The 26,205-nt window shown below is 42.1% G+C and overlaps 1 protein-coding gene across 1 annotated transcript; it reads right to left on the bottom strand.

Annotated features, from left to right (window-relative positions):
- Positions 1-79: 79 nt before the first annotated feature.
- Positions 80-18,904, bottom strand: LOC113053940 (electrogenic sodium bicarbonate cotransporter 4-like). Its single transcript, XM_026219098.1, has 7 exons — positions 18,723-18,904; positions 18,326-18,413; positions 18,206-18,237; positions 14,464-14,589; positions 14,239-14,363; positions 13,985-14,148; positions 80-279 (listed from the first exon to the last, which is right to left on the bottom strand). The coding sequence occupies exons 1-7, from the start codon at positions 18,902-18,904 to the stop codon at positions 121-123; spliced, it is 876 nt and encodes a 291-aa protein (XP_026074883.1). The 3' UTR covers positions 80-120.
- Positions 18,905-26,205: the final 7,301 nt, after the last annotated feature.

The following is a 26,205-nucleotide window of genomic DNA, read 5'->3' as shown; positions in this document are numbered from 1 at the left end:
ACTTGAATGAAAATTTATCTTTTTTTTCTTCAAAACACAAACATAAAATTTTTTTATATGCAGTTGCCAGGGTGTCTTGTGTGAGAATGAGTGCTGCTGCAGAGTGTGACACTAAAACCTTTAGTTTGTTCTCTTTTCAGCTGATGATGACAGCTGTGATCTGCTGTCCATGAAGATGAGGATGGTGACCAGAAGAGCAGGTATAAAACTGGCCAGGCACATCCACCACCGGTTCTTCCCAAAAGGCATAACGATCCATCCGTGATCTGGCCGCGTCGGCTACACAGACACAACAACACTGATGGAAGCACAGCAGTGACCAGCGGATGACACTGAGATCATGTTATTATATGATCATGAGAAAAAGTTTAGATTTGAAGAAATAACATGTTTAATGCCTTCAAGCCTTTCTGAGACGTTCTTATGACTTTTAGAAGTCATAAATACAATGTAATTTTTCAAATGCAATTTGTGTTTTCAGATGGAATTCTTTTAAATGAATATTTTAATGTAATTGTTATATTGTATGATCTCATGTTCATATTTTAAGTAATAATGAATATATATTTCATGTATTTAGTATAAATATGTAATACTTTTATCTATTAATGAATTGTCATTGTATTTTCTGCCCTTGAAACACTTACAATTGAAAATGTCCGATACAATTGTATGATTCAGTAATATATAATTTTACAATAGTATGCATTATCAAATGCAATTAAATTCTATTATTGACATTATGATGGCATAATAGTGTTACCTAATAAAAATGGTTAAATAATTTCATAAATCAAAAAGTATAGTTTTTGCTCTGGTACAATACAAATTTAATTTCACCAAATTTGGGAAGTTGGGACTTAAAGAAAATTCAGATAGAAACAGTAATATCGATTCAAATTAATTAATATGACAAAATTTTGGCTAGATTTAAAATATATTTTCAGCAAAACATGATTATTATCAATAATATTTTTAATTCAAAAGTTATTCTTATTCCTATTATTATTATTATTATTATTTAAATAAAATAGTGGTATTATGAATGATTATAATTTTTTAAGAAAATGTTAAAATATTCTTCTTCTTCTTATTATTATTGACTAAAATATTTAGATTTATATTATTAATATTACTATAAACCATACCTACTTTTAAAAATGTTATATAGCCTATATATAGTCGTGATTCGCTAACCCTCTCTGAACTCACGATCTGATTCAAATGATTTGCGATCCCCAAACTGACTCAAATGATTTCGCGAACCCGCTCCGAAATCCCGAACTGACTCAAATGATTCACACTCCGAACTCCCAAACTGACTCAAATGATTCGTGATCCCGCTCCTAACTCCCGAATTGACTCAAATGATTCGCGAACCCGCTACGAACTCACGATCTGATTCAAATGATTCACGATCCCCAAATTGACTCAAATGATTCGCGAACCCGCTCCGAAATCCCGAACTGACTCAAATGATTCACACTCCGAACTCCCAAACTGACTCAAATGATTCGCGATCCCGCTCCGAACTCCCGAACTGACTCAAATGATTCGCGAACCCGCTACGAACTCCCGAACTGACTTAAATGATTCGCGAACCACAAACTGACTAAAATGATTCGCTAACCTGCTCCAAACTTCCAAACTGACTCAAATAATTCGCGAACCAGCTACGAACCCGCGAACTGACTCAAATGATTCACACTCCGAACTCCCAAAATTACTCAAATGATTCGCGAACCCGCTCCGAATTCCCGAACTGGTTCAAATGATTCGCGAACCCACTCCGAACTCCCGAACTGATACAAATGATTCGCGATCCCAAACTGACTCAAATGATTCGCGAACCCGCTCCGAAATCCCGAAATCAAATGATTCGCGATGCCGCTGACCAGGGGCGGCGTTAGGGGTGGGCTAAGGGGGCTGGAGCCCCGAATGTTTTCAGTAAAGCCCCGAATGTTTTTATTACCACCATGCCATCAATGAGTTTTCATTCCCAATAAAGTAATTTATATTATAATTTAAATAAATAAATAAATATCTCTTGACTCAAGTCCACAGTGTCTGTAAATTTACCCAAGTAAGTACACGTTGTCATTCACACCCAACGAAAACCGCCCACTGAGTCTAGTGCTTTTAACTGACATGTAAACTGGCCAACCATCGATGAGCGTCTGTACGATCCAGCCAATGAAGTGAGATCTTTTGGAGGCAGGCGGTTTGTTGGCGTGTAGTATTTTACTAGATCAATTTATTCGAAAATTAAAATGGATATTTCAAAATTAATCTTCTTCTTCTTAAAAAAAAGGAAGTAAAACCCCCCAGCCAAAACACTTGAATGCCAAGATACAACAGCTTACTTCAGGTATCTGTAACTTTTATATTTATTTTTCGGTTTTAAATTGTGTCTGATTTAACGTCACATTTTGAACATCGAACAGTTAACGGTTGCGCAGCACAGTCTGTAGGACACACACACACACACACACACACTTTTTTTTCTGAATGAATCATCCGTTTCTAACGAATCCATTGATTAAATGACTGACCGACTCACTCATTAAGGCAGTGGCATGCCGCCACCTAGTGGCAAAGTACCATTCTAATTTTTTTTCATAATTTCATATTTCTGTAGCCTATTCCAAATTGTATATTTGATACATTAACCTTCTTATGATTATTTATGCAATTTGTAAGTGCTGTGTAAGTCCTCCTTCAAAAATATAAGTGTATAGAGCCCTGCGTTTATAATTATACTTGGCTTTAAACACAGAGATAAAGTCCTTTGACCGGTATATCTTTATAGAGTAAGAGTATGTCAGTGCACTGCTTCATGTTTGCTTCTTATCCCTGTTCTACCATGACGAGTGTAACCAGTCAGGATTGGAAAATAAAAGGATTGGAAAATAAAATAAAACTGTAAGGTCCAGGCACTCGGCCCAAGGAAGGTATCCGGTGCTGGATGAAGGCTTCCTGCGTGTTCTGTCTTTCAGCGCGTAAAATTATTCAGTTTAGGTTAAGCTCAAATCTGACTCCATTTTATTATTTAATCTGACTCCATTTTCTTATCTAATCTGACTCCATTTTAGTATGACCTCGAATTTAGGTTGAAAGGCAAATTGGTTGTTTGTTGGTCTCTAATTATTATTGTTATTCTTCTGAGATTTGATTATTCTAATTTAACTCTTTACTTTATTTTACTCGTTCATTAGGAATCTATGTCGCTCAGGGTGCCCCACGACGGCCGTTCTTCTACGTGTGCCCCACGATCACAAACTCGCCAGTCTCAACAGTAGTCAGAGGTTTATGTCTAATCCATTTAGTCCCCCTCAGCTACCCATGTACAACTTAGTTAAAGCTCAAAACAATAATCAGCGGTTCTGCTAGCACTATCTGTCTAGCCCCCCCGACAGTCATATAACTTCGTACAACTTAATTAAAGCTGAGACAATAACCAGCGGTTATGACCAGTACTGTTACTAGCCCCCCATAGTTAATGCAACTGAGTACAACTTAACTAAAGTCAAGCGGTTTAGCCAGAAATCTAAAACCTCACCTGATGCGCCCCATGCTCCATCTAGTCTGAGTTTTAGTATGCACTTAACCCTGGACGCAGATTTGCGGAAACATAGCCTTCACTTAATCTCCTTGAGAAAATAGTTTCAGAGTCAGTCAGAGTAAATCAAATGTAACAATTTATTATCAGTCAGGTAAGGATTATGCCAATTACATAGCCAATTCATAGATATCAAATCAATACTAGACACCAAATTCTCAAAGATGAATCTAATAGTAAAAGATGCATACCTGACTCTTAGAAAAATACATAGTATGAAGTGTGTGGACACACTTCATGCTATGGGCTCATTCCAGCTACAGAAGGCCCTGATCCTTTTGCTGCAATCGTTTAAATACCTCACACAAACATCCCCCGAGATGAAGACAGAAACTAACAATTGGAATTTGCATTAGGTCAGGTCCCAGACCAGGGTAGTTTACACCTCAATGGGAACAGGAGGTAATTTACATGGAGGACCCTAGGAAGGGGCACTCCCTCCCATTACAGATATACAGAATATCTCTTAATTCTTAGGAAATGAATTATCTTTAAATCTACTTTTGTAAGACAGACACCATTGTACCAGTTGCACTGAGACAATTCAAATGACACCAAACATGACTGTAAATATCACTTGCATTAATATATACCATTATATTCTACTATTGACCATTCTGAGTGAGCTATGTGAAGGGAAGGAATGGAATGAGTAGGAACTGTTGCATATGTGAGAGAGGCATTTCCTGCATTTTCTCTCAGTGAGATGTGAGAACAGATGTCTGTATGTTAATGCACTGTGTGTCCTTAGTATATCTCAGAAGATCAAAGTGTCTGAAGTTTCTGTAATTCTTACAAAACAGAGACAGAGACAAAAAAAAAAATTAAAAAAAAAGTGAGATAGAGACACAACATCAGCATATGTGTCAGGATACAAGGGATAAACTTTAAATAAAATGTTTTAAATTTGTTTTTATTGTTTTTGTATATTTTAAACTAGGTAAATCTTTCTGATTTATTAAAATAAAAAGTCACATACATGGATCTCCACTCACCCTAGAACCAACCCTGCTTATGACAACAAACTGTTAAAAGAAAGGGATCATTGGGGTTCTATATAGAACCATAGGGTTCTTTACTCAACTCCAAAGAACCTTTCATGCTAAAAAGGTTCTATAATGACAAGAAAGAACCATTTTGGCACAAAGGGTTCATATCTTGAATTTTGTGATCATTCAGATGCATTTATAAATTAATTTGAATACACCGTATAATGCAGTGAAAGAACGCACTCAAAATGCACACCACTAGTATGACTTCATCATGTAACTTTATATTAGCCTAGATGCATGCACTTTTTAGGTACGATTTGTTTAGTTTTTGAATATACTTGATACTGTTAAAAGGCACATCATTAAAACAAAAAATACAAGTTCACATTTCACACCTAAACAAGCGTGGAAAATGTAATTATAACTAGCTAATAAATTAGTTACAAATGCCTATCCATATACAGCTATGATTTACGAACCCAAACTGACTCAAATGATTCTCGATCCCGCTACGAACTCCCGAACTGACTCAAATGATTCGTGATCCTCAAACTGACTCAAATGATTCGCGATCCCGCTATGAACTCCCAAACTGACTCAAATGATTCGCGATCCCGCTCCAACTCCCAAACTGGAGTCAGATGACTCAAATGATTCGCGATCCCGCTACGCACTCCCGAACTGTTTCAAATAATTTGCGATCCCCAAACTGACTCAAATGATTCGCGATCCCTAAATTGACTCAATGATTCGCGATTCCCGCTACGAACTCCCGAACTTATTCAAATGATTCGCGATCCCCAAATTGACTCAAATGATTCGCGATCCCGCTACGAACTCCCGAACTTATTCAAATGAATCGCGATCCCCAAATTGACTCAAATGATTCGCGATCCCGCTACGAACTCCCGAACTTATTCAAATGAATCGCGAACCCGCTATGAACTCCCGAACTGACTCAAATGATTTGCGATCCCAATACACATAATGCTATAAAAGTGTGCACATGGAGAGAAATAAACAGCAGATGTTCATGTTAACAACTTCTTTAACTTGAGCAAATGCTGCTAATACACATACATGTTAATAAAGTAAATAAAACAAAAAATGAATGTTTTAATGCTACTGAATAAAAATAAACGATTCAGTCGAAAGTCTCTGCTCATCATGACAGGACCTGGATCAGTGAGCTGCGTCTCGGGCCGATGACGTCACTTCCATGGAGGCATGTTGTACACGCCCCGTCCATTGACTCCGCCCCCACGTCAAAAACGGTGCCACAAAGAGTAGCTAACGTGCAGAAAAGTGAAGCGCAAAGGAAAAATGGTATTGCAAGCTCAAACTAGACTGACACTCAAAATAAAAGCAGCATTGCAAATAAATTAATAGATATGACCATGGAAAATATGTATTGGAAAATCATTGCTTTCGCGCTGTTTCATTTGTTTTGCAATTCTTAATTTTTGTTTGCAAAAAGCAAATGTATTTTCCTCAATACTTTAAATAAAATGTTTTAAATTTGGTTTTGTTTTTATTGTTTTTGTATATTTTAAATAAGGTAAATATTTGGATTTACATGGATTTTTCTGGGCTAAGCCCCGGATCTCCACTCACCCTAGAACCACCCCTGCCGCTGACTAAAATGATTCGCGATCCCGCTCCGAACACACAAGAACTCTTTGACCACATCTGCTGTGCTTCAAAAGTTCTTGCAGCAGCTCAACACTGGTTTTCTCTGAGGTGGTCAGATCACATCAGATTGAGGTTAATCTTGCAGATCATGACTTATATCTACTCTTCCTCTCCCTGCAGTTTGGTAATATAAAGATTCCTCCTTTGAACTCCCACCTCTTCTGTGGGTTTTATTGTTCTGGGTCTGAATTTGGGCTGCTGGGATCTCAAAAAAGAAACATTTTCAATCTCCAAGGTGAACGTTATGACGACAACAGTGTTGTGGTAGTTACTCAGAAATATGCATTACTGTTAAAAGCAATCTGAATCATTCAGAATCAATTTCGAGAAACACACACACACACACACACACACACACATACATATATATATATATATATATATATATATATATATATATATATATATATATATATATATATATATATATATATATATATATATATATATATATACACACATACATACATTATATATATATATATATATATATATATATATATATATATATATATATATATATATATATATATATATATATATATATATATATATATATATATATGCTGTTTAAAAATGAAATCTATGTTATCATGCTACGGAGCTGACTGAAAGCCGGCGTCAGTAGAGACAGGCTGCATTGTTATGTAACAACCGCACAAAAGGACAAGGAAGGCAGAGGCCCGCACAATCAGATGGCAGTTTATACACGATTCTTTATTACTTGTTAAAATATAGCATTCGCTCATAAAACAGATTACCCCTTGTTTGCCTAAATTGGCCCACATACAAAACGGACGAGCTCACATCAAGTGAGGAGGATACACAGGAAATCTTCAATTATCAGTTTATAAGTCCACCTAATCAGCTTCTCGAATCTCGGTATTATCTCAAAGTTACATCGGTCACGAGCTCTCCTAGCCCAAAGTCATGTCCCTAGCTGTCTAACACATTTACCCACCACTGACTGCCTATCTTCACCGCCGGAGATACTAATTATCCCGAGCGGCCGTCTAGCGTTTCCCCATCAGTGAGAGCTCGCGGAATCTCTCTCGACTAGTGCTCAACCCATCCTTAAATAATCCTCATCTCCTCCTACATCAGCTGTACACTTTAATTTAATCAAGCCACAACAATTCATTCAAATTAAGGGGCGTGTGCATTAACACCTAATTCCAATTATTCCCTTCTCATTACACTACCCCCCACCAGGCAAAAAGTACTCGTCCTCGAGTTAAGCAGATAAATCATAATCCAACAAACTGGCCGGTACCCTCCTGGCCCGCGATGAATGTCTTTCAGCCAATCCGTTCTTTATCCCAGACCGCGACTCACAGGCTATAGGCACAGCCGCACAGGAGCTATCACCAGAAAGGGCTGCACCCACATCCAATGTAGGGACAGGTAACGGAGTAGGAACAGAAGGCATCATAACGTCCAGCCCAGGATCAGGTGGCAGAGCAGGGTCAGGATGCAGTGCAGAATCGGCCACTAGAGCAGGGTCAGGATGCAGCGTACTCCTTTCCCCAGCCAACATTCGATCCCCCTCAACACTCTGCAATTCCGGCCTTCCTGCAAATGAATTAAAAACATATGGCTTAAGACGATTAAAATGCACAACTCGCTCAAGCCCTTTTTCTTTTGGAGCTATTCGATACAAAACGTCCGTCACCCGCTCAATAACAACAAACGGCCCCACAAAATGCCTTTGCAACTTTGGACACAACCCCTGCTTACGCACCCTATTCTTCACCCACACAAATTCCCCTTCTGTATAAAACTGATGGGACACTTTTAAATCAAAGCATCGTTTCTGCCTTCCTGATGCTTTCAGTTGATGCGCTTTCACAGCCTCCACTACCGTAGACAAGCTTTCAGCTACTTTCTCCACATAATCATTTGCCGAATCAAAATGTTCCGTCTCCCCCACTCCCAACACAACGTCCACAGGCAAAATAATCTCTCGTCCAAACAAGACCTTATATGGTGAAAACCCTGTAGTAGCATGTATACTGCTCCTATAAGCCATCATAACGTATGGCAGGAGCGTGTCCCAATTCTGCTGATTACTATCCACAAACAAAGACAGCATAGAAAGTAAAGTACGGTTAAACCGCTCCACCATCCCATTCGACTGTGGATGATAAGCTGTAGTTCTTGTTTTATGCATCTGCAGCAACCCACACAACTCGGTAAATAACTTCGATTCAAAGTTTCGACCTTGATCCGAGTGAATACTGCGCGGGACCCCAAATCTACACACCCACTCTTGTACCAAAACTTTAGCTATGGACGCTGCTTCTTGATTTGGAAGTGCAACCGCTTCGGTCCACTTTGAGAAATAATCCCCAATTACTAGGATATACTTATTCTTCTCTCCCGTTAAAGGCAAAGGCCCCAAGATGTCTAACGCTACACGTTCAAAAGGCTGAGAGACAAAAGAGGGCTGCAACGGGGCACGAGCGTTCAATGCTGCAAATTTACGAGATGCACATTCCGTACATTCCCTACACCACTTCCTTACATCTTCAAACCACCCAGGCCAATAGAACCGATCCTTTACTTTCGCCTGTAATTTTTGCACTCCTAGATGACCACTCGTAGCAGAATTATGCAACATTTTCAAAACCTCTGGAACCATCACCTTCGGAAGGACCACCTGACTTTTTAATGCAGCATCTGTATTAAGCGGCGGTTTACGCACTAATCGCCCTTGCTCAAACTCCAACTGATCCCAAACGGGCAAAAACCCTCTCACTTCCACCTTTGTCTGTGCTTCAGCACGGCCCTCCTCCCCCCGCGACCACAGCTGTTCTACAAGCTGTAAAACAGCATCCTTCTTCTGCGCCTCCACCAACTCATCCTCAATCTCCGAAGGGACCGTTGCACATACAGCACACACAGAAGCAGTAACCTCCTGACGTGGATCTGAAAAATTTTCACACTTGGCACCAAATGATGGCAAGCGTGAAAGCGCATCCGCATTAACATGCTTTTTCCCGGGGCGGTGCACAATCTTATATTGAAAACTGGCCAGCTGTTCCACCCATCTGGCCAGTTGTCCTTCAAGCCCCTGAAAATTATGAAGCCACCTTAGGGAGCTATGGTCAGTACGCAATATAAATTCTTTCCCAAGCAAATAATGCTTGAAATATTTAGTAAATACCACCAAACTGAGCAACTCCTTTTTAGTGGTGGCATACCTGCGTTCCTGTTTCGTTAAAGCTCGACTAGCATACGCCACAACCCGCTCCAAGCCATCAACCTCTTGTGACAAAACTGCACCGATGCCAACGTCACTCGCATCAGTGTCTAAAATGAATGCCTTGTGCGGGTCGGGATACGCGAGAACTGGAGTTGTCACAAGGGCTGTTTTAAGCTGTAAAAACGCCTGCTGGCACTCCCCATCCCATTTGAATTTCCGACCTTTCTCTGTGAGATGATGTAACGGTCGCGCAATTTCAGCAAACCCCTCTATAAATCGCCGATAATAAGATGCCAACCCCACAAAGCTCCGAACTTCAGTTTGATTTTTCGGTACAGGCCATTGTCTCACCGCATCTATTTTATCTGGGTCTGCTCAGATTCCATCAGCAGATGGACGTGCCCCAAATAACGAACCTGAGTGGCAAACAATGTACATTTAGAGGGTTTAACCTTCAGATTCGCATGCCGTAATTTACCAAGGACCTCATCCAGCCGTTGCAGATGTTCCCCAAATGTTCTCCCAAAAACAATAATATCATCTAAATAAACAAGGCAAGTAGTCCACTGTAAATCCGCTAACACCAAGTCCATAAGGCGCTGAAATGTACTCGGTGCGTTGCACAAACCGAAACTTAAATCATTGAATTCAAATAGCCCCTGTCGTGTTACAAAAGCGGTTTTATGCCTATCTATAGGGTCCACCTCGACCTGCCAGTATCCACTGGCCAGGTCAAGAGTGGAAAACCACTGTGCATGGGCAAGGCTGTCCAATGCATCATCAATACGCGGTAGGGGATATGCATCCTTCCGGGTCACATCATTCAACCGCCTATAATCCACGCAAAATCCCGTCCCGTCTTTCTTTCGTACAGGGACCACAGGCGCGCCCCACGGGCTACACGACGGCTGTACAATTCCATTTGCCTGCATGCCCTTAATATGTTCCATCACCTCATCTTGCAGATGAAGGGGAACACGGCGCGGAGGCAATTTAATAGGTTTGGCATCCCCCGTCTCGATCTGATGCGTTATTAATTGCGTCCGCCCTAAATCTGTATCACTCACACTAAAAACTGACAAATTCTTGCACAATAACTCATGCACTGCCCGCGTTTCGGCCTTCCCAAAGCCTTTTTCGTGTAATTTCAACTGATCCATAAGCGTATCCACAGAGAATGCAGGACTCTTACCCATAGCCACGTCTCCTCCCTCTACCACCACATCAAAAAATAACTTACCCACTTTCATCCCACGCTTTAAAATATGGGTGTCATCAGTGACATTAATTACACGAATGGGCAGAATACCCTGCTCTACTCGACACACTACCCTTGCCACCAAAAGGTCACAATGGTTATAAAGGGAGGAAGACGGTTCTAACATGCCCTGCAAACTATCAGATACCCCCTCCACTGCCCCTGTAATCAAGACTTCACTACGAGGTGGAACAGGTGTATCAACATGCACAATCACATCACAGGGCTGCATACCATTATTATTGCCAAACAAGAGGGGAATCTGTTTCCCCATTAACCGACAGCTCTTTTGATCAAGATTAATAATAACGCCATATTTTAGCAAAAAATCAGAGCCCAACAAAATCTCCTGAGGCTCCAAATCTGCCACAAGAAACTCTGTGATGACAGTTAGTGAATCAAATTGGCATACGGTTTGCCAGCGACCCAAAATCGGCATCCTCCCCCCATTGGCCACTCTAACCACGCCCTCATGATGTTCAAGATGAGCCCCACCATTCGTAATAGTAAGCCACCTCTGTTTCGGTATTACTGAGACTTGAGCACCTGTATCGACCAGAAGCTTAACGTCACACCCACCTAATTTAGCAGCAAGGTAAATCCCAGGATTGCCTTGAACTGATGAGGCCAACTGAAAAAAATGATCTTGCTTTGGGGCAGGCATTCGGCCTATGATGCCTGCCCCCTCTCGTTTCCCTGCAGATAAGGGCAGTCTCTCCTAATATGGCGATTACAACCACACTCCCAACAACCGCCTCCAACAGGTTGCACCTGTCGTTTCCCAACCGCACTTAAAGTTGACGGTTCAACAGTGCTATTCTTTAAAAGTGTGGGAACTGCCTCACAAAGTTGTTGTACAGATTTTTGCAAAGTCTGAACTTCCTTACGAAGCGCATCCACCACCTCCGTCAGAGAATCTACCTTACTTTCTGCTGCAGGAATATGAAGACCACGAACTCGCGCATCAGGGGTAATCGTACATTGTTCTAATCCCTGAATAAGTTCGAATTCACTGGCAATATTAATGGCTTCTTCTAAAGTAATAGGTTTAATACTACGTAATCGAATACGAGTCTCCCCATTTCCCACATGTGCAATAAAGTGATCTCTAGCCAATAAATCCTGTGTATCTGCACCTACTGAAGAATACGCCTTCGTCACCAACCTCCGCAGCGCATTACCAAACTCACGTAAAGTCTCGTTCGGCATGCGCTTGCGTGATGAAAAACTAACGCGATTCCATTCTGCGGTTTCACATGGTTCAAAACATTTACCTAAAGCATCTTTCAATAAAACATAACTGTGCTTGGCCTCCACCGAAAGACCACTATAGATATCTCGAGCTCGCCCCGATAATAAGAGTGACATAAACTTCAATTTGATTCCGTCATTCCAATTATTTACCACAGCTGCCATCTCAAACTGTTCCTTCCAATCAGACCATTCTCGACCCGTACCGGTAAAGGTCTCCAGCATAAACACTGGACGCGCCATAGACACGTTTGATGATGCAGCTGGGGCTAAAGGCGACGGTTCCGTTACGATTGCTGAGGTAGATGGGGTAGCCACTGACACATCCCTGTGCCTATCTCTGCCCTCCATTGTACGGCTGTTTTATTATCGTTAGGGATTAAATCCCACCGCTGCCACCAGTGTAACAACCGCACAAAAGGACAAGGAAGGCAGAGACCCGCACAATCAGATGGCAGTTTATACACGATTCTTTATTACTTGTTAAAATATAGCATTCGCTCATAAAACAGATTACCCCTTGTTTGCCTAAATTGGCCCACATACAAAGCGGACGAGCTCACATCAAGTGAGGAGGATACACAGGAAATCTTCAATTATCAGTTTATGAGTCCACCTAATCAGCTTCTCGAATCTCGGTATTATCTCAAAGTTACATCGGTCACGAGCTCTCCTAGCCCAAAGTCATGTCCCTAGCTGTCTAACACATTTACCCACCACTGACTGCCTATCTTCACCGCCGGAGATACTAATTATCCCGAGCGGCCGTCTAGCGTTTCCCCATCAGTGAGAGCTCGCGGAATCTCTCTCGACTAGTGCTCAACCCATCCTTAAATAATCCTCATCTCCTCCTACATCAGCTGTACACTTTAATTTAATCAAGCCACAACAATTCATTCAAATTAAGGGGCGTGTGCATTAACACCTAATTCCAATTATTCCCTTCTCATTACAGTTAGAACAATGTTTCACCTGTGTGAGAAAAACATACAGAGAATCACTTAAGACACGCTGCTGTAGACCCATTCCACATGATAATATTCATTAAAACTGTATGTTAACACGAAGCTTGCTGCATGAATCCGTAAGTAGGCTACAGTTTACAAATCCATGGGAAAAGATTGGGAAAGTGTGCGTGCAGATTATGAATTCGCGAGTAGATTCAAAAACCGAGGGTACGGTTTACAAAATCTGAGCGCATGGATTGGAAATTCGTGGGCTAGGATAGGACATTTGAACCAGAAAGACACAGCTTACATTACATAAAACATAAAAGGTTTTTGTCTTTATGATCAACTAAGTGAAATAATGAGCATATTTCCACTTTGAAAAACTCCAGTTGCTCTCGCATTGACTGACACACATACTTGAATAAACGGAAATATGCCCACCGTGCGTCTTCGTGTTTACAGTGGTTGACATCCACCTATCATACAATGCATCGCTGCTGCAAACAGGTTAGGTTGCACTTCAGTCAAAATTAATTAATTTAAAAAAAAGTAATGGACAATGCACCATATGGCAAGGTAACGGAGTTAATTTATTTAAAAAGTAATGCGTTACAGTATTAGTTACTGTCAAATGGAACTGCGTTACAGTAACGCGTAACTAATAACGCGTTACTGCCCAACACTGTCCATATGTTTCCATCTCAGACAGAGAGAAAAACAAAAAACCTTTTATGCATCACAACATGATTTTTATATCACACAACTTCAACTTTATTTCTAAATAATTCCTTTTAATTTTATATCTTATAAAATTACTTGTTATGATAACCTTTTAAAATTTTTACTCTGAAATGATATAAAATAATAATAGAACAGTGTTTTGGCCAGTCCATTTAACTCCTTCATATTTGGCTGTTTTGAGCATCATGTAGAATATAACAGAATATTGGTCTTATATCAGCTCTGTAGATGTAAGCATCGCCCATGGAAAACATTTGTGGCTCTAAGGTTAATTACTTGGTAGTTGTCGGTTGCGTCCCCCAGCAGTCCTCCAAAGGTGATTGCATTGGTGATGCAGCCCAGGTAAATGAAGAGCACCGCAGAGATGGACTGGATGTGGAAGCCCTCATAGAAGTCACTGAGAAACCAGGGCACTTTACGTTTAATGTTCAGCCACAGTCCTCCACAAAATCTACACAAATAGAAAGAGTATTAGACATTGTGTCAACTCTGTAACTAGAAGTTGAGCAGGTCTGGTGGATGCTACCAGCCAGTGAATTTCAGCTCCTCTCCTAGTTCATGAGGAGCTGGCAGGTCCTCTTCTTCTGCAGACGCTGCACCTCCTCCTGCATTCCCATTCGGATGCCCCAGCTCATTCAGAGAGAAAACAGACTTCCTGCACGAGAAAAAAACTAAATAAAAAACAGAAATAATTTGTGCTATGTGCTACATCATTTGAAAGGCAATATTCAATATGACTGAATCAATACCAATACCTCATCTCTGCGGAAGGCAGTTTCTTCGGGGGTTCGATGCGGATCTTGGGGTCCCATTCTCCAGGAGGAAGAACGATCACCTCATCCAAAAACTCATCAATCCCAGCAATCAAGTCCTCACGATCTCTGTGTCACGGTTGGGTTTGGGAAAACACAAAGAGAGGGTAGATCCAAATGCAGGTAAGGGTTTTTATTTAAACAGAGGGGTAACTACAAAAATAAACAGTCATGAGAGACAAACGTAACCAAAAGAGGGAACCGGATGAAACGGGGAACTCGGAAGAATGAGAACGTAGAGGAAGTCTCGGGGGAACGAGAGCATGAGACACATAGGGTAAGGACTCCATGATGACAACAGAGAAAGACAGCTCTATATAGGGAAACTAATTACAGAGTATTGTCAACACCTGTGCGATTCTAATTGGAGTGCAATTACTGTGAAGACACAACCAGACTAGCGGAATTAAAGTGCCTATGGTGAAGTGCCTAAGGGGAAGTGAGCTCACTAGGGAACACCCAGGAAAACAAAGACTGGCAGCGTGACATTAACCCCTCCCTACGGAGCAGCTACCAGATGCTCCACCTAAACCCAGGAAAACCCCAACAGAAAAAGAGGCAGGAGGGAGGTGGAACGGCGGCGGACCAGGGGGAGGGACGGAGGGACAGAAAACAGGGACAGGAGCAACCAGGAGGAATGGAAAGGTGCAACACAAAACAAGGAGTCCAGGAGGGAGGCGGACAGGTGGAGGCTCAGGGGGAGGGAAGGAGGGCCAGACTAAACTAAAAGGAACAGACAGAAACAGAACTCAAAAAACACAAAACATAAGTCCATGAAGGGCATGTTGAGGCGTCCACCAGGACGGAGCAGATGACCACCACATCTTTGTGGTCGAGGCCGGAGTCCGCCAGGGCGGAGCGGAAGACCACCACGGCCTTGTGGTCAAAGTCAAAGCCCTCCAGGGCGGAGCGGAAGAACACCACGTCTTTGTGGTCGAGGCCGGAGTCCACCAGGGCGGAGCAGAAGACCACCACGTCCTCATGGTCACCGCCGGAGTCCCCCAGAGCGGAGCGGACGACCACCACGTCCTCGTGGTCACCGCCCGAGTCCCCCAGGGTGGAGCGGACGACCACCACGTCCTCGTGGTCACCGCCAGAGTCCCCCAGGGCGGAGTAGAAGACCACCACGGCCTTGTGGTCACCGCCTCGGGAACTGTATCGGGCACCGCCTCTGGAACAGCCTCGGGCACCGCCTCGGGAACTGTATCGGGCACCGCCTCGGGAACAGCATCGGGCACCGCCTCGGGAACTGCATCGGGCACCGCATCGGGCACCGCCTCGGGAACAGCCTCGGGCACCGCCTCGGGAACAGCCTCGAGCACCGCCTCGGGAACTGCATCGGGCACCGCCTCGGGAACTGCATCGGGCACCGCCTCGGGAACTGCATCGGGCACCGCCTCGGGAACTGCATCGGGCACCGCCTCGGGAACAACATCGAGCACCGCCTCGGGAACTGCATCGGGCACCGCCTCGGGAACTGCATCGGGCACCGCCTCGGGAACTGCATCGGGAACCGCATCGGGAACTGCATCGGGCACCGCCTCGGGAACAACATCGAGCACCGCCTCGGGAACAGCATCGAGCACCGCCTCGGGAACAGCATCGAGCACCGCCTCGGGAACAGCATCGGGCACCGCCTCGGGAACAGCATCGGGCACCGCCTCGGGAACTGTATCGGGCACCGCCTCGGGAACTGCATCGGGCACCGCCTCGGGAACTGCATCGGGCACCGCCTCGGGAACAGCATCGGGCACCGCCTCGGGAACTGCATCGAGCACCGCCTCGGGAACAGCATCGGGCACCGCCTCGGGAACTGCATCGGGCACCGCCTCGGGAACTGCCTCGGGCACCGCCTCGGGAACTGCATCGGGCACCGCCTCGGGAACTGCCTCGGGCACCGCCTCGGGAACTGCCTCGGGCACCGCCTCGGAAACTGCATCGGGCACCGCCTCGGGAACAGCATCGGGCACCGCCTCGGGAACTGCATCGGGCACCGCCTCGGGAACTGCATCAGGCACCGCCTCGGGAACAGCCTCGGCCTCCGGAGCAGCAGCGGGCACCGCATCGGGAACGACCTCGGCCACCGCCCCGGCCTCCGGAACAGCAACGGGGACCGCATCGGGAACGGCTTCGACCACCGCCTCGGCCTCCGGAACAGCAGCGGGCACCGCCTCGGCCTCCAGAACAGCAACGGGAACCGCATCGGAAACGGCCTCGGCCACCGCCTCGGCCTCCGGAACAGCAGCGGGTACCGCCTCGGCCTCCAGAACCGCAGCGGGCACCACATCGGGAACAGCATCGGGCATTGCCTCGGCCTCTCGAACAGCATCGAGCACCTTCTCGGGAACAGCCTCGGCCTCGGAAACAGCATCGGGCACCGCCTCGGGAACAGCATCGGGCACCGCCTCGGGAACAGCATCGGGCACCGCCTCGGGAACAGTATCGAGCACCGCCTCGGGAACAGCATCGGGCACCGCCTCGGGAACTGCATCGGGCACCGCCTCGGGAACTGCATCGGGCACCGCCTCGGGAACTGCATCGGACACCGCCTCGGGAACAGCCTCGGCCTCGGAAACAGCATCGGGCACCGCCTCGGGAACTGCATCGGGCACCGCCTCGGAGACTGCATCGGGCACCGCCTCGGAGACTGCATCGGGCACCGCCTCGGCCTCCGGAACATTAGCGGGCACCGCATCGGGAATGGCCTCATGGACGGCAGCCGCCCGCTCGGGAACGTTCTCCGGGTCCTGAGGAACAGTAGCTGCCTGTCTCCTCCTCCGCCCTCTACGATGGAGAGTCGGTGGCGTTGAGTCGGCCATCTTGTGCTGTGGTGCTGGGCTGGCGGCCATCTTGCGCTGTGGCGCTAGGCTGGCGGCCATCTTGGGCTGTGGGGCTGGGCTGGTGGCCATCTTGGGTTGTGGAGCTGAGCTGGCAGCCTTGTCTGGAAACTCTGGTGTGGTTGTTGCATCCCACTGAGCACGATGGTGCAGGTAATTGGTAAACCCCCAAAAGTCCAGGATCTCTAACCCCTTCATCTCCCATTGAGGTAAAGGATCATCCAGGCAATTATTAAACCAATCCTTTAGTGCTGCATCATTGTAACCTAACCCGACTGCCAAAGTCCAAAACAATTGCGCCAGGCCACCCACCTCCCTTCCCTCTTGATGAAGGGTGGTTAAGTTCCGGAATCTCCCCCTCCGTTCCTCCATGGTGGCTGGGGAACCGATTCGAAATCTCACACCGCTGGATCTAGGCATGATGGAGTCCTTCTGTCACGGTTGGGTTTGGGAAAACACAAAGAGAGGGTAGATCCAAATGCAGGTAAGGGTTTTTATTTAAACAGAGGGGTAACTACAAAAATAAACAGTCATGAGAGACAAACGTAACCAAAAGAGGGAACCGGATGAAACGGGGAACTCGGAAGAATGAGAACGTAGAGGAAGTCTCGGGGGAACGAGAGCATGAGACACATAGGGTAAGGACTCCATGATGACAACAGAGAAAGACAGCTCTATATAGGGAAACTAATTACAGAGTATTGTCAACACCTGTGCGATTCTAATTGGAGTGCAATTACTGTGAAGACACAACCAGACTAGCGGAATTAAAGTGCCTATGGTGAAGTGCCTAAGGGGAAGTGAGCTCACTAGGGAACACCCAGGAAAACAAAGACTGGCAGCGTGACACTCTGGCTTTATAGGCCACGTCACTGAACAGCTAAATATGGTGACAGATACAGAGAGATTTGCAAAATCTGTGATGATACTTAATTTCAAGATTCAGAACTGCTGAGATTTTCTCTGACATCGTCAACCATGAGTGTAGCCATGGCGCGACCGATCTCATTGTAGGATTTGGTTTTGCCATCAGGACTGAGCAGCACAAAGAGAAACCTGGAAAACCCACATAGTCTTTGATTAAAACTTAAATGCAAATGCACATTTAAAATGTATTCTTTCTTTTTCTGTAAAATTAATCAAAGATATTAATAAAAAATGGCTACTTAGAGTCAGTACAATGTCTAAAGTGGACTATCGAAATAAAGTGTAACCATTATTATTTTTTTTTTATGTAGAATATAACTTCTTGTGCAATCAAAATTTGCTGTGAATGAATTAATCGAACAAGTGTTGTTTTGCCAGACTGTGTCCTGAAACTATTTAAACAGCCAATAAACATATGCACTGTTTTGGGATGATGACCTTGTAGGCACAGGGACTTCAGTAAGACCTCCTAGTGTTGCAGCTTGAGACAGACGTACGAAGGCCACGAACGTTTTTTCTAGAAAATCCACCTCTCCAATCAGGAAGTTAGACGCTTCGGCATCTCTGGGGATCTTCTTCATGAACTTATTCTTCAGCCGGTGGGTGGAATAACAATACATTTAGGGATCATGCATGAATGGGTTTAATTAGTCCACATGGTCTGAAGTGCTGAGATGTGTAGGTCATGAAAATGCCATGTTGGAAAGAGTTTGTGTTCCAGTATCAGTATAAGATCCATTTTCAGTGTCTACAATGTTTTCAATGTCTGAAGTGCCTGCATGTGACGGAAATGGAAAGCACCTCATTTTTTCTAATGGCAGATCAGTAAAATTATGCAATCACAGCAGAAAGACTGAGCATGCAAACGCACCCACGTGATCCAATGAAAACAGCTGTTTGGCAACGGTGGCCTCAAAGAACATGTGCATATGGACTGGTCTGTGCTTATGGTCAAAATCAGCTTTTAATCTTTTAATGCCACTTTCAGAGTCAATTCACTTTCTGCAATGAATAAACAAGCTCTTTTCTTATGTTCTGACCCTGTTTTGCCTCTTGTTAAAACATTTGCTGCAGTTTCAAAAAACATATTTGAACAATAATCTGTCCAAAATCAATCTAAATGACAAAAAATTATTTGGACACTTAATTCTCACTTAAAAGCTTAGAACTAATTTCACATTCTTGCAATAACTTAACTACCCGGAGCACCTGATTTTTAGTGGATGCATGAAGTCAATTCCTCATAAATAACTGAACTCGAATTGATTAGCATGAAAAATGAAAACAAATGCCACTTGATTTTGCCACATGCTTCTGTAAGGCATAAATGAAGCCTGTCGAGGATAGTGAACAGATGAAAGTGAGCCAAGGCTGTAACATTAAGCAGAAAAAACTTATTGGACTCAGAATTGGCTCACTTTGAACTCTAGCAAGCCGAGAGCTGTGGCACCAGCAACCCTTCACAAACAATAAAGTCCTACAGTGGCCTCAAAATACTCTGGCAAAACGAAGTGCTTTACTGTGTATTTCATATTTTGCTTTTCATTATTGCCTCACATTAAAATAAAGAAAACATTACAGACACAAACAACTACTGGCAGCAATCGAGTGACTTATATGAAATATTACCCTGCATAAATTTGTCACATAACACACACAAATAAGACCCCCAGTGCTTTTGTTTCTAAAATCATCTTGCTTAATCTTTGCTAATCAATAAATAAATTTTCAGTGCATTTAAATATGTTCATGTTGAAAAAATGTCAGGAAAGCTAATGGAAAATGTCGTACCTGGTCGGCGCCGAGCGTGACGGAAATATCATTCATACTGCAGCACTGAGAAAGATCTGAAAAGCACAGATGAATAACTGATAACAGTTTAATCAGTTTTGTTATTGTTAACTAAAACTAACACAAGTAAATCAATAGAAATAGAGGCATAAAAACAACAAAATATAAAGTAGATGATAAAAACAAATGCTTAAAACTAAAATAGCTTAAAATAACTTAAATCTGAAGTACTAAAATTACTAAAACTAAGATGGAAATGAAAAATAGAAATACTTCAAAGATACTAAAAAGCACATTACCCAATTAGTATGACTTAAAACTAAAATGAAAATAAAAATGAAAACTATAAAAAATTAAATATAATTCACAATTAAAATAGTTTATTGATGTAATTTCTGGTTGATGTGATTTCACTGTCAAAGGCAAAGCTAAATATAACAATAAATCAATCACAAATCACTGTCATATTCATTATCATATTCATTATCATATTCAGATGATAATTTTATGATTATAAAATTAATGTGGCACATTTTACTCCTAAATGTCACGTGTGCTTGAGAAGTTTTGGAAAAGTCCATATTTTGCTAACAAAGGGATTTTTATGCAATCATGTTTTTTTAAAAGGTACTGCACAAAAAAAAAAAAAAAAGATAAATCTATGGAAGGGGGAAGACACAGAAGGCACCGCAAGCTCGCAGGTCCTCAGTGGAGCGATGGAAACTAGACCCAGAGCGAGGACTTGGGCTTGGTAGACCCGAGATCAGACACAGAGAACATGTGACATGATCAAGATGGCAGGACAGGCAAAAGAGCAAAGTAGAAACTTAAGAAAAAGAAGTTCATAAAACTTCTCCAGGCCCCAAAAATACCATTAGACTCCAGAGGGTTAAATAATGTCACAAGAGCGTCAGTGTGCGTGTGTGTGTTTGTGTGTGTCTCACCTGACTGACTCTTTCCACTCCATCTCTCCACCCTCGTGCTGCGATGTGTCCATCTCGGTGAAGAGGGTGGGTGTGGGCTCATCTTCCTCTCTGAGGATGTGGAGTAGTCTCTCTGCAGCAGGAGACACTGTCACACACACACCCACACACACACACACCCACACCCACACAAACACACACACACACACACACACACACTTAAGCTACTACAAATACATACATTTACCTTAAAATGCAAGAGTAATATTCGTAACATATATATAATATGTGAGCAATGCAACTAAACAAAACAAGCATCAGAAGTAAGTTTACAGTGAGGGAAGTGTTCCTGATTCGACCTCTCCTTCATTTTCCACATCATCTCATGTATTCTCTTTACTATACTATGAATAAAAAAATAGATTTTTCAATTTAGAAACTTGATGTCAGAAGGTTAGGTTGATGTGGATGTTTCTTAACCTCTTGCTATTCAGTTGCTAGGCTGTTCTGTGTGGTTGTCAATTCTCAAATAACCATTATGATGAGTTTTGTTCCACCCGCTTAAATGATAAAAGTACTTGTGCTGTAAAACCTATTAAGACTGTGTCTGTTCCCAGAATAGTGAGGTCAAAATATAAATATAAATATAATGTAGGATCTAGAAAAAATCTTATCGTAATTAAACCAGAAAAATGTAAAGTAAATGAACAAAAACAATTTTTAAAGTTTGGGCTCATAAATATTAGATCACTCACACCAAAAGCAGTTATTGTAAATGAAATGATCACAGATAATAGTTTTGATTTACTCTGCTTGACTGAAACCTGGCTAAAACCAAATGATTATTTTGGTCTAAATGAGTCTACTCCACCAAACTACTGTTATAAGCATGAGCCCCGTCAGACTGGTCGTGGCGGGGGTGTTGCAACAATATATAGTGATATTCTCAATGTTACCCAGAAAACAGGATACAGGTTTAACTCTTTTGAAATACTAATGCTAAATGTTACTCTGTCAGACATGCAAAAGAAATCTAATGTATCTCTTGCTCTGGCTACTGTGTATAGACCACCAGGGCCGTATACAGAATTCCTAAAAGAATTTGCAGATTTCCTCTCAGACCTTCTAGTTACAGTTGATAAGGCGCTAATCATGGGAGATTTTAATATTCACGTTGATAATACAAATGATACATTAGGACTTGCGTTTACTGACCTAATAAACTCCTTTGGAGTCAAGCAAAATGTCACCGGGCCCACTCATCGTTTTAATCATACACTAGATTTAATTATATCGCATGGAATCGATCTTACTGCTATAGATATTGTACCTCAAAGTGATGATATTACAGACCATTTCCTCGTATCGTGCATGCTGCGTATAACTGATATTAACTATATGTCGCAGCGATACCGTCTGGGCAGAACTATTGTTCCAGCCACCAAAGACAGATTCGCAAATAACCTGCCTGATCTATCTCAACTGCTATTTGTACCCAAAAATACACATGAATTAGACAAAATTACTGACAACATGGGCACTATTTTCTCTAATACATTAGAAGCTGTTGCCCCAATCAAATTGAAAAAAGTTAGAGAAAAACGTACTGTACCATGGTATAACAGTAATACTCACTCTCTCAAGAAATTAACTCGTAGTCTTGAACGCAAATGGAGAAAAACTAACTTAGAAGTTTTTAGAATTGCATGGAAAAACAGTATGTCCAGCTATAGACAGGCTCTAAAAACTGCTAGGGCAGAGCATATACACAAACTCATTGAAAATAACCAAAACAATCCAAGGTTTTTATTTAACACAGTGGCTAAGTTAACAAATTACCAGATGCCACCTGATTCAAATATTCCACCAACGTTAAATAGTAATGACTTTATGAATTTCTTCACTGATAAAATAGATAACATTAGAAATACAATAGCGAATGTAGATTCTACAGCATCTAACACTTCAGTTTCATCCATCGCACCCAAACATAAACTGCAGTGCTTTACAACCATAGGACAGGAGGAGCTAAATAAACTTATCACTGTATCTAAACCAACAACATGTTTATTAGATCCTGTACCCACTAAATTACTGAAAGAGCTGTTACCTGTAGCCGAAGAACCGCTTCTCAATATCATAAACTCGTCGTTATCTTTAGGACACGTCCCAAAACCATTCAAGCTGGCGGTTATCAAGCCTCTTATTAAGAAACCAAAACTAGATCCTAGTGTACTGGCAAATTATAGGCCTATTTCAAATCTTCCATTTATGTCTAAAATTTTAGAAAAAGTTGTGTCTGCTCAATTGAGCACCTTCCTGCATAAAAATGATCTGTATGAAGAATTTCAGTCAGGTTTTAGGCCCCACCATAGCACAGAAACTGCACTTGTTAAAATTACAAATGACCTGCTCCTTGCGTCAGACCAAGGCTGCATCTCATTTCTAGTCTTACTTGATCTTAGTGCTGCGTTCGACACCATAGATCATGACATACTCATAGATCGATTACAAAACTATACAGGTATTCAAGGGCAGGCTCTAAGATGGTTTAGATCCTACCTGTCCGATCGCTACCATTTTGTTTACTTAAATGGGGAGTCATCTCATTTATCATCAGTAAAATATGGAGTGCCACAAGGATCCGTCCTAGGTCCCCTTCTATTTTCAATATACATGTTGCCCCTTGGTAATATTATTAGAAAATACGGAATTAGCTTCCACTGTTATGCTGATGATACTCAGCTATATATATCAACGAGACCAGATGAAACTTCCCAATTATCTAAGCTAACAGATTGTGTTAAAAATGTAAAAGATTGGATGACAAAGAATTTTCTCCAATTAAATTCGGATAAGACGGAGATATTAATTATTGGACCAAAAAACACTACACAGAATCTTGTAGATTACAATCTGCAACTAGACGGATGTACTGTAACTTCCTCTACAGTCAGAAATCTGGGTGTTATATTAGACAGCAATTTGTCTTTTGAAAATCATATTTCCAATGTTACAAAAATTGCATTCTTCCATCTTAGAAACATTGCCAAGCTACGAAACATGTTATCTGTTTCTGATGCAGAAAAGCTAGTTCATGCATTCATGACCTCTAGACTGGACTATTGTAATGCACTTCTAGGTGGTTGTCCTGCTTCTTCAATAAACAAGCTACAGGTCGTCCAAAATGCAGCAGCGAGAGTCCTTACGAGGTCAAGAAAATATGATCATATTACCCCAATTTTACAGTCTCTGCACTGGCTACCTATTAAGTTCCGCATCAGTTACAAATTATCATTACTTACCTATAAGGCCCTAAATGGTTTAGCTCCAGCGTACCTAACTAGCCTTCTACCATGTTACAACCCATCACGCACCCTAAGGTCACAAAACGCTGGACTTTTGGTAGTTCCTAGGATAGCAAAGTCCACTAAAGGAGGTAGAGCCTTCTCACATTTGGCTCCCAAACTCTGGAATAGCCTTCCTGATAATGTTCGGGGTTCAGACACACTCTCTCTGTTTAAATCTAGATTAAAAACACATCTCTTTCGCCAAGCATTCGAATAATGTATCTTTTTAATTGTGAGTGTAGTTGCATCTGATCAAAGGTGCATTTTTATTCATTAGCTTGGGTTAAACTAATTTTACTTTGTTGGATCAGCAGCTATGCTAATGATGTCTGTATTTTGTTTCTATGTTTTGCCACGGGATTCACATCCCGTGGTAACTAGGATTTACACAAGCTCCAGTCTGGATCCAGAACACCTGAGAAGAGATGATGCTGACCCTCAGAGGACCTCAGATGATGCTAACCCTGAATGAACAAACAGAACTAACAATTATTCCTAAATGTGTGACTTAATCATATAATAACTTAATTAATAATATTGATAGTTCATCGTCTAGCTGACTACGTCTTGTATTATTATTATTTTTTAGTTTTTCTAAAATCCTGTCAAATGTGCACAAACTACTAGCTACTACTAAATATTGTAGAAACATAATTTTCTGTAAAGTTGCTTTGTAACGATTTGTTTTGTAAAAAGCGCTATACAAATAAACTTGAATTGAATTGAATTGAAAGTTGCTAGGGCATTTCTAGATACATGCTTACTCAAAAGAGACCTTGTTATCTATGTAAACTACCATTCTACAGTTTTGGGTTGGTAAGATATTTTGGTGTTTTTGAATGAAGTCTGTTATGCTCATCAAGGCTGCAGTGCTATTTTAGTATCATTAAGATATTATAATAGTTCTATACATATTTAGAATTTCATATTTACTGTACAAATTAAAGGTTTTTCACCTGTTGTATAAACTGCAATGGCAAAACCATATAACTTTGAAAAGAAACTGCAGATGCTTTCATCCAACAAGCAACATTGCAAGCAATTAAGAATGAAAAAGTAAGCAAATAAAAACTGTCCATGCAAAAGAGGTCAATAATAGTAGCCGGTAGCTGAACACCTCCTGAGCAAACGGGTTTGATTCTCTGCATTTTAAACAGAAGCCTATTAGACTGTATGACGTACAGTATAAGTCTGGGTGTTATGTTTTGCCTGAGGCTCAGGCTAAACTGACCCTGTGCTGACCGGCTTGAAATTAAACCTGAATATGACATTAAGATGTACGGATCCCGACGCCTTCAACTATCCTATCATCATTCATGTATCTCATCAAAACGAGAATCTGATCTCAAAAGCCAGAGCTTTCAGATCTGAGAATGCTCTGAATTCAGCTTGATTCATGCATCAGCCGATAACGTGACATATGAAGTCAGATTCAAATCAACATTATTGTTTAAAGATAAGTAGGCTATCTTAACAATCTTCTTTCGAAGACAAATATCTTAGCTGAAATATGCATAAATCTCTTCGTAAAGCAGGCTGATATCCCAAAACGTTTCAAAAGAATTTGTTTGGTAGATTAATTTAGAATAACCATGTGACAGTGGCTTATTCTAATCTGATGCACGATGCCAGAATCAACATCTAACATCAGCAGACCTGTAGGGCTTTAATCAAATTCATTGACACTATAGTCTAAAGTCAATTTACAGAAGCTCCAGTGTAAAACCTGTTCACAATCTAATGTCATGTGCATGAACTCTGATGTTTAATGGCGCAGGTCGGTGCTTGTGAGTCCATTCATGACCATCTTACAAAGAATTACTCTTTTCTTCATGATTGTTAGCATGTGGGTTTTGG

This window comes from Carassius auratus, chromosome 35, assembly GCF_003368295.1.
Source record: "Carassius auratus strain Wakin chromosome 35, ASM336829v1, whole genome shotgun sequence".
NCBI classification, from domain to species: Eukaryota; Metazoa; Chordata; class Actinopteri; order Cypriniformes; family Cyprinidae; genus Carassius; species Carassius auratus.
The sequence above is the reverse complement of the archived record's forward strand: the minus strand, read 5'-3'. Positions and strand labels throughout refer to the sequence as shown.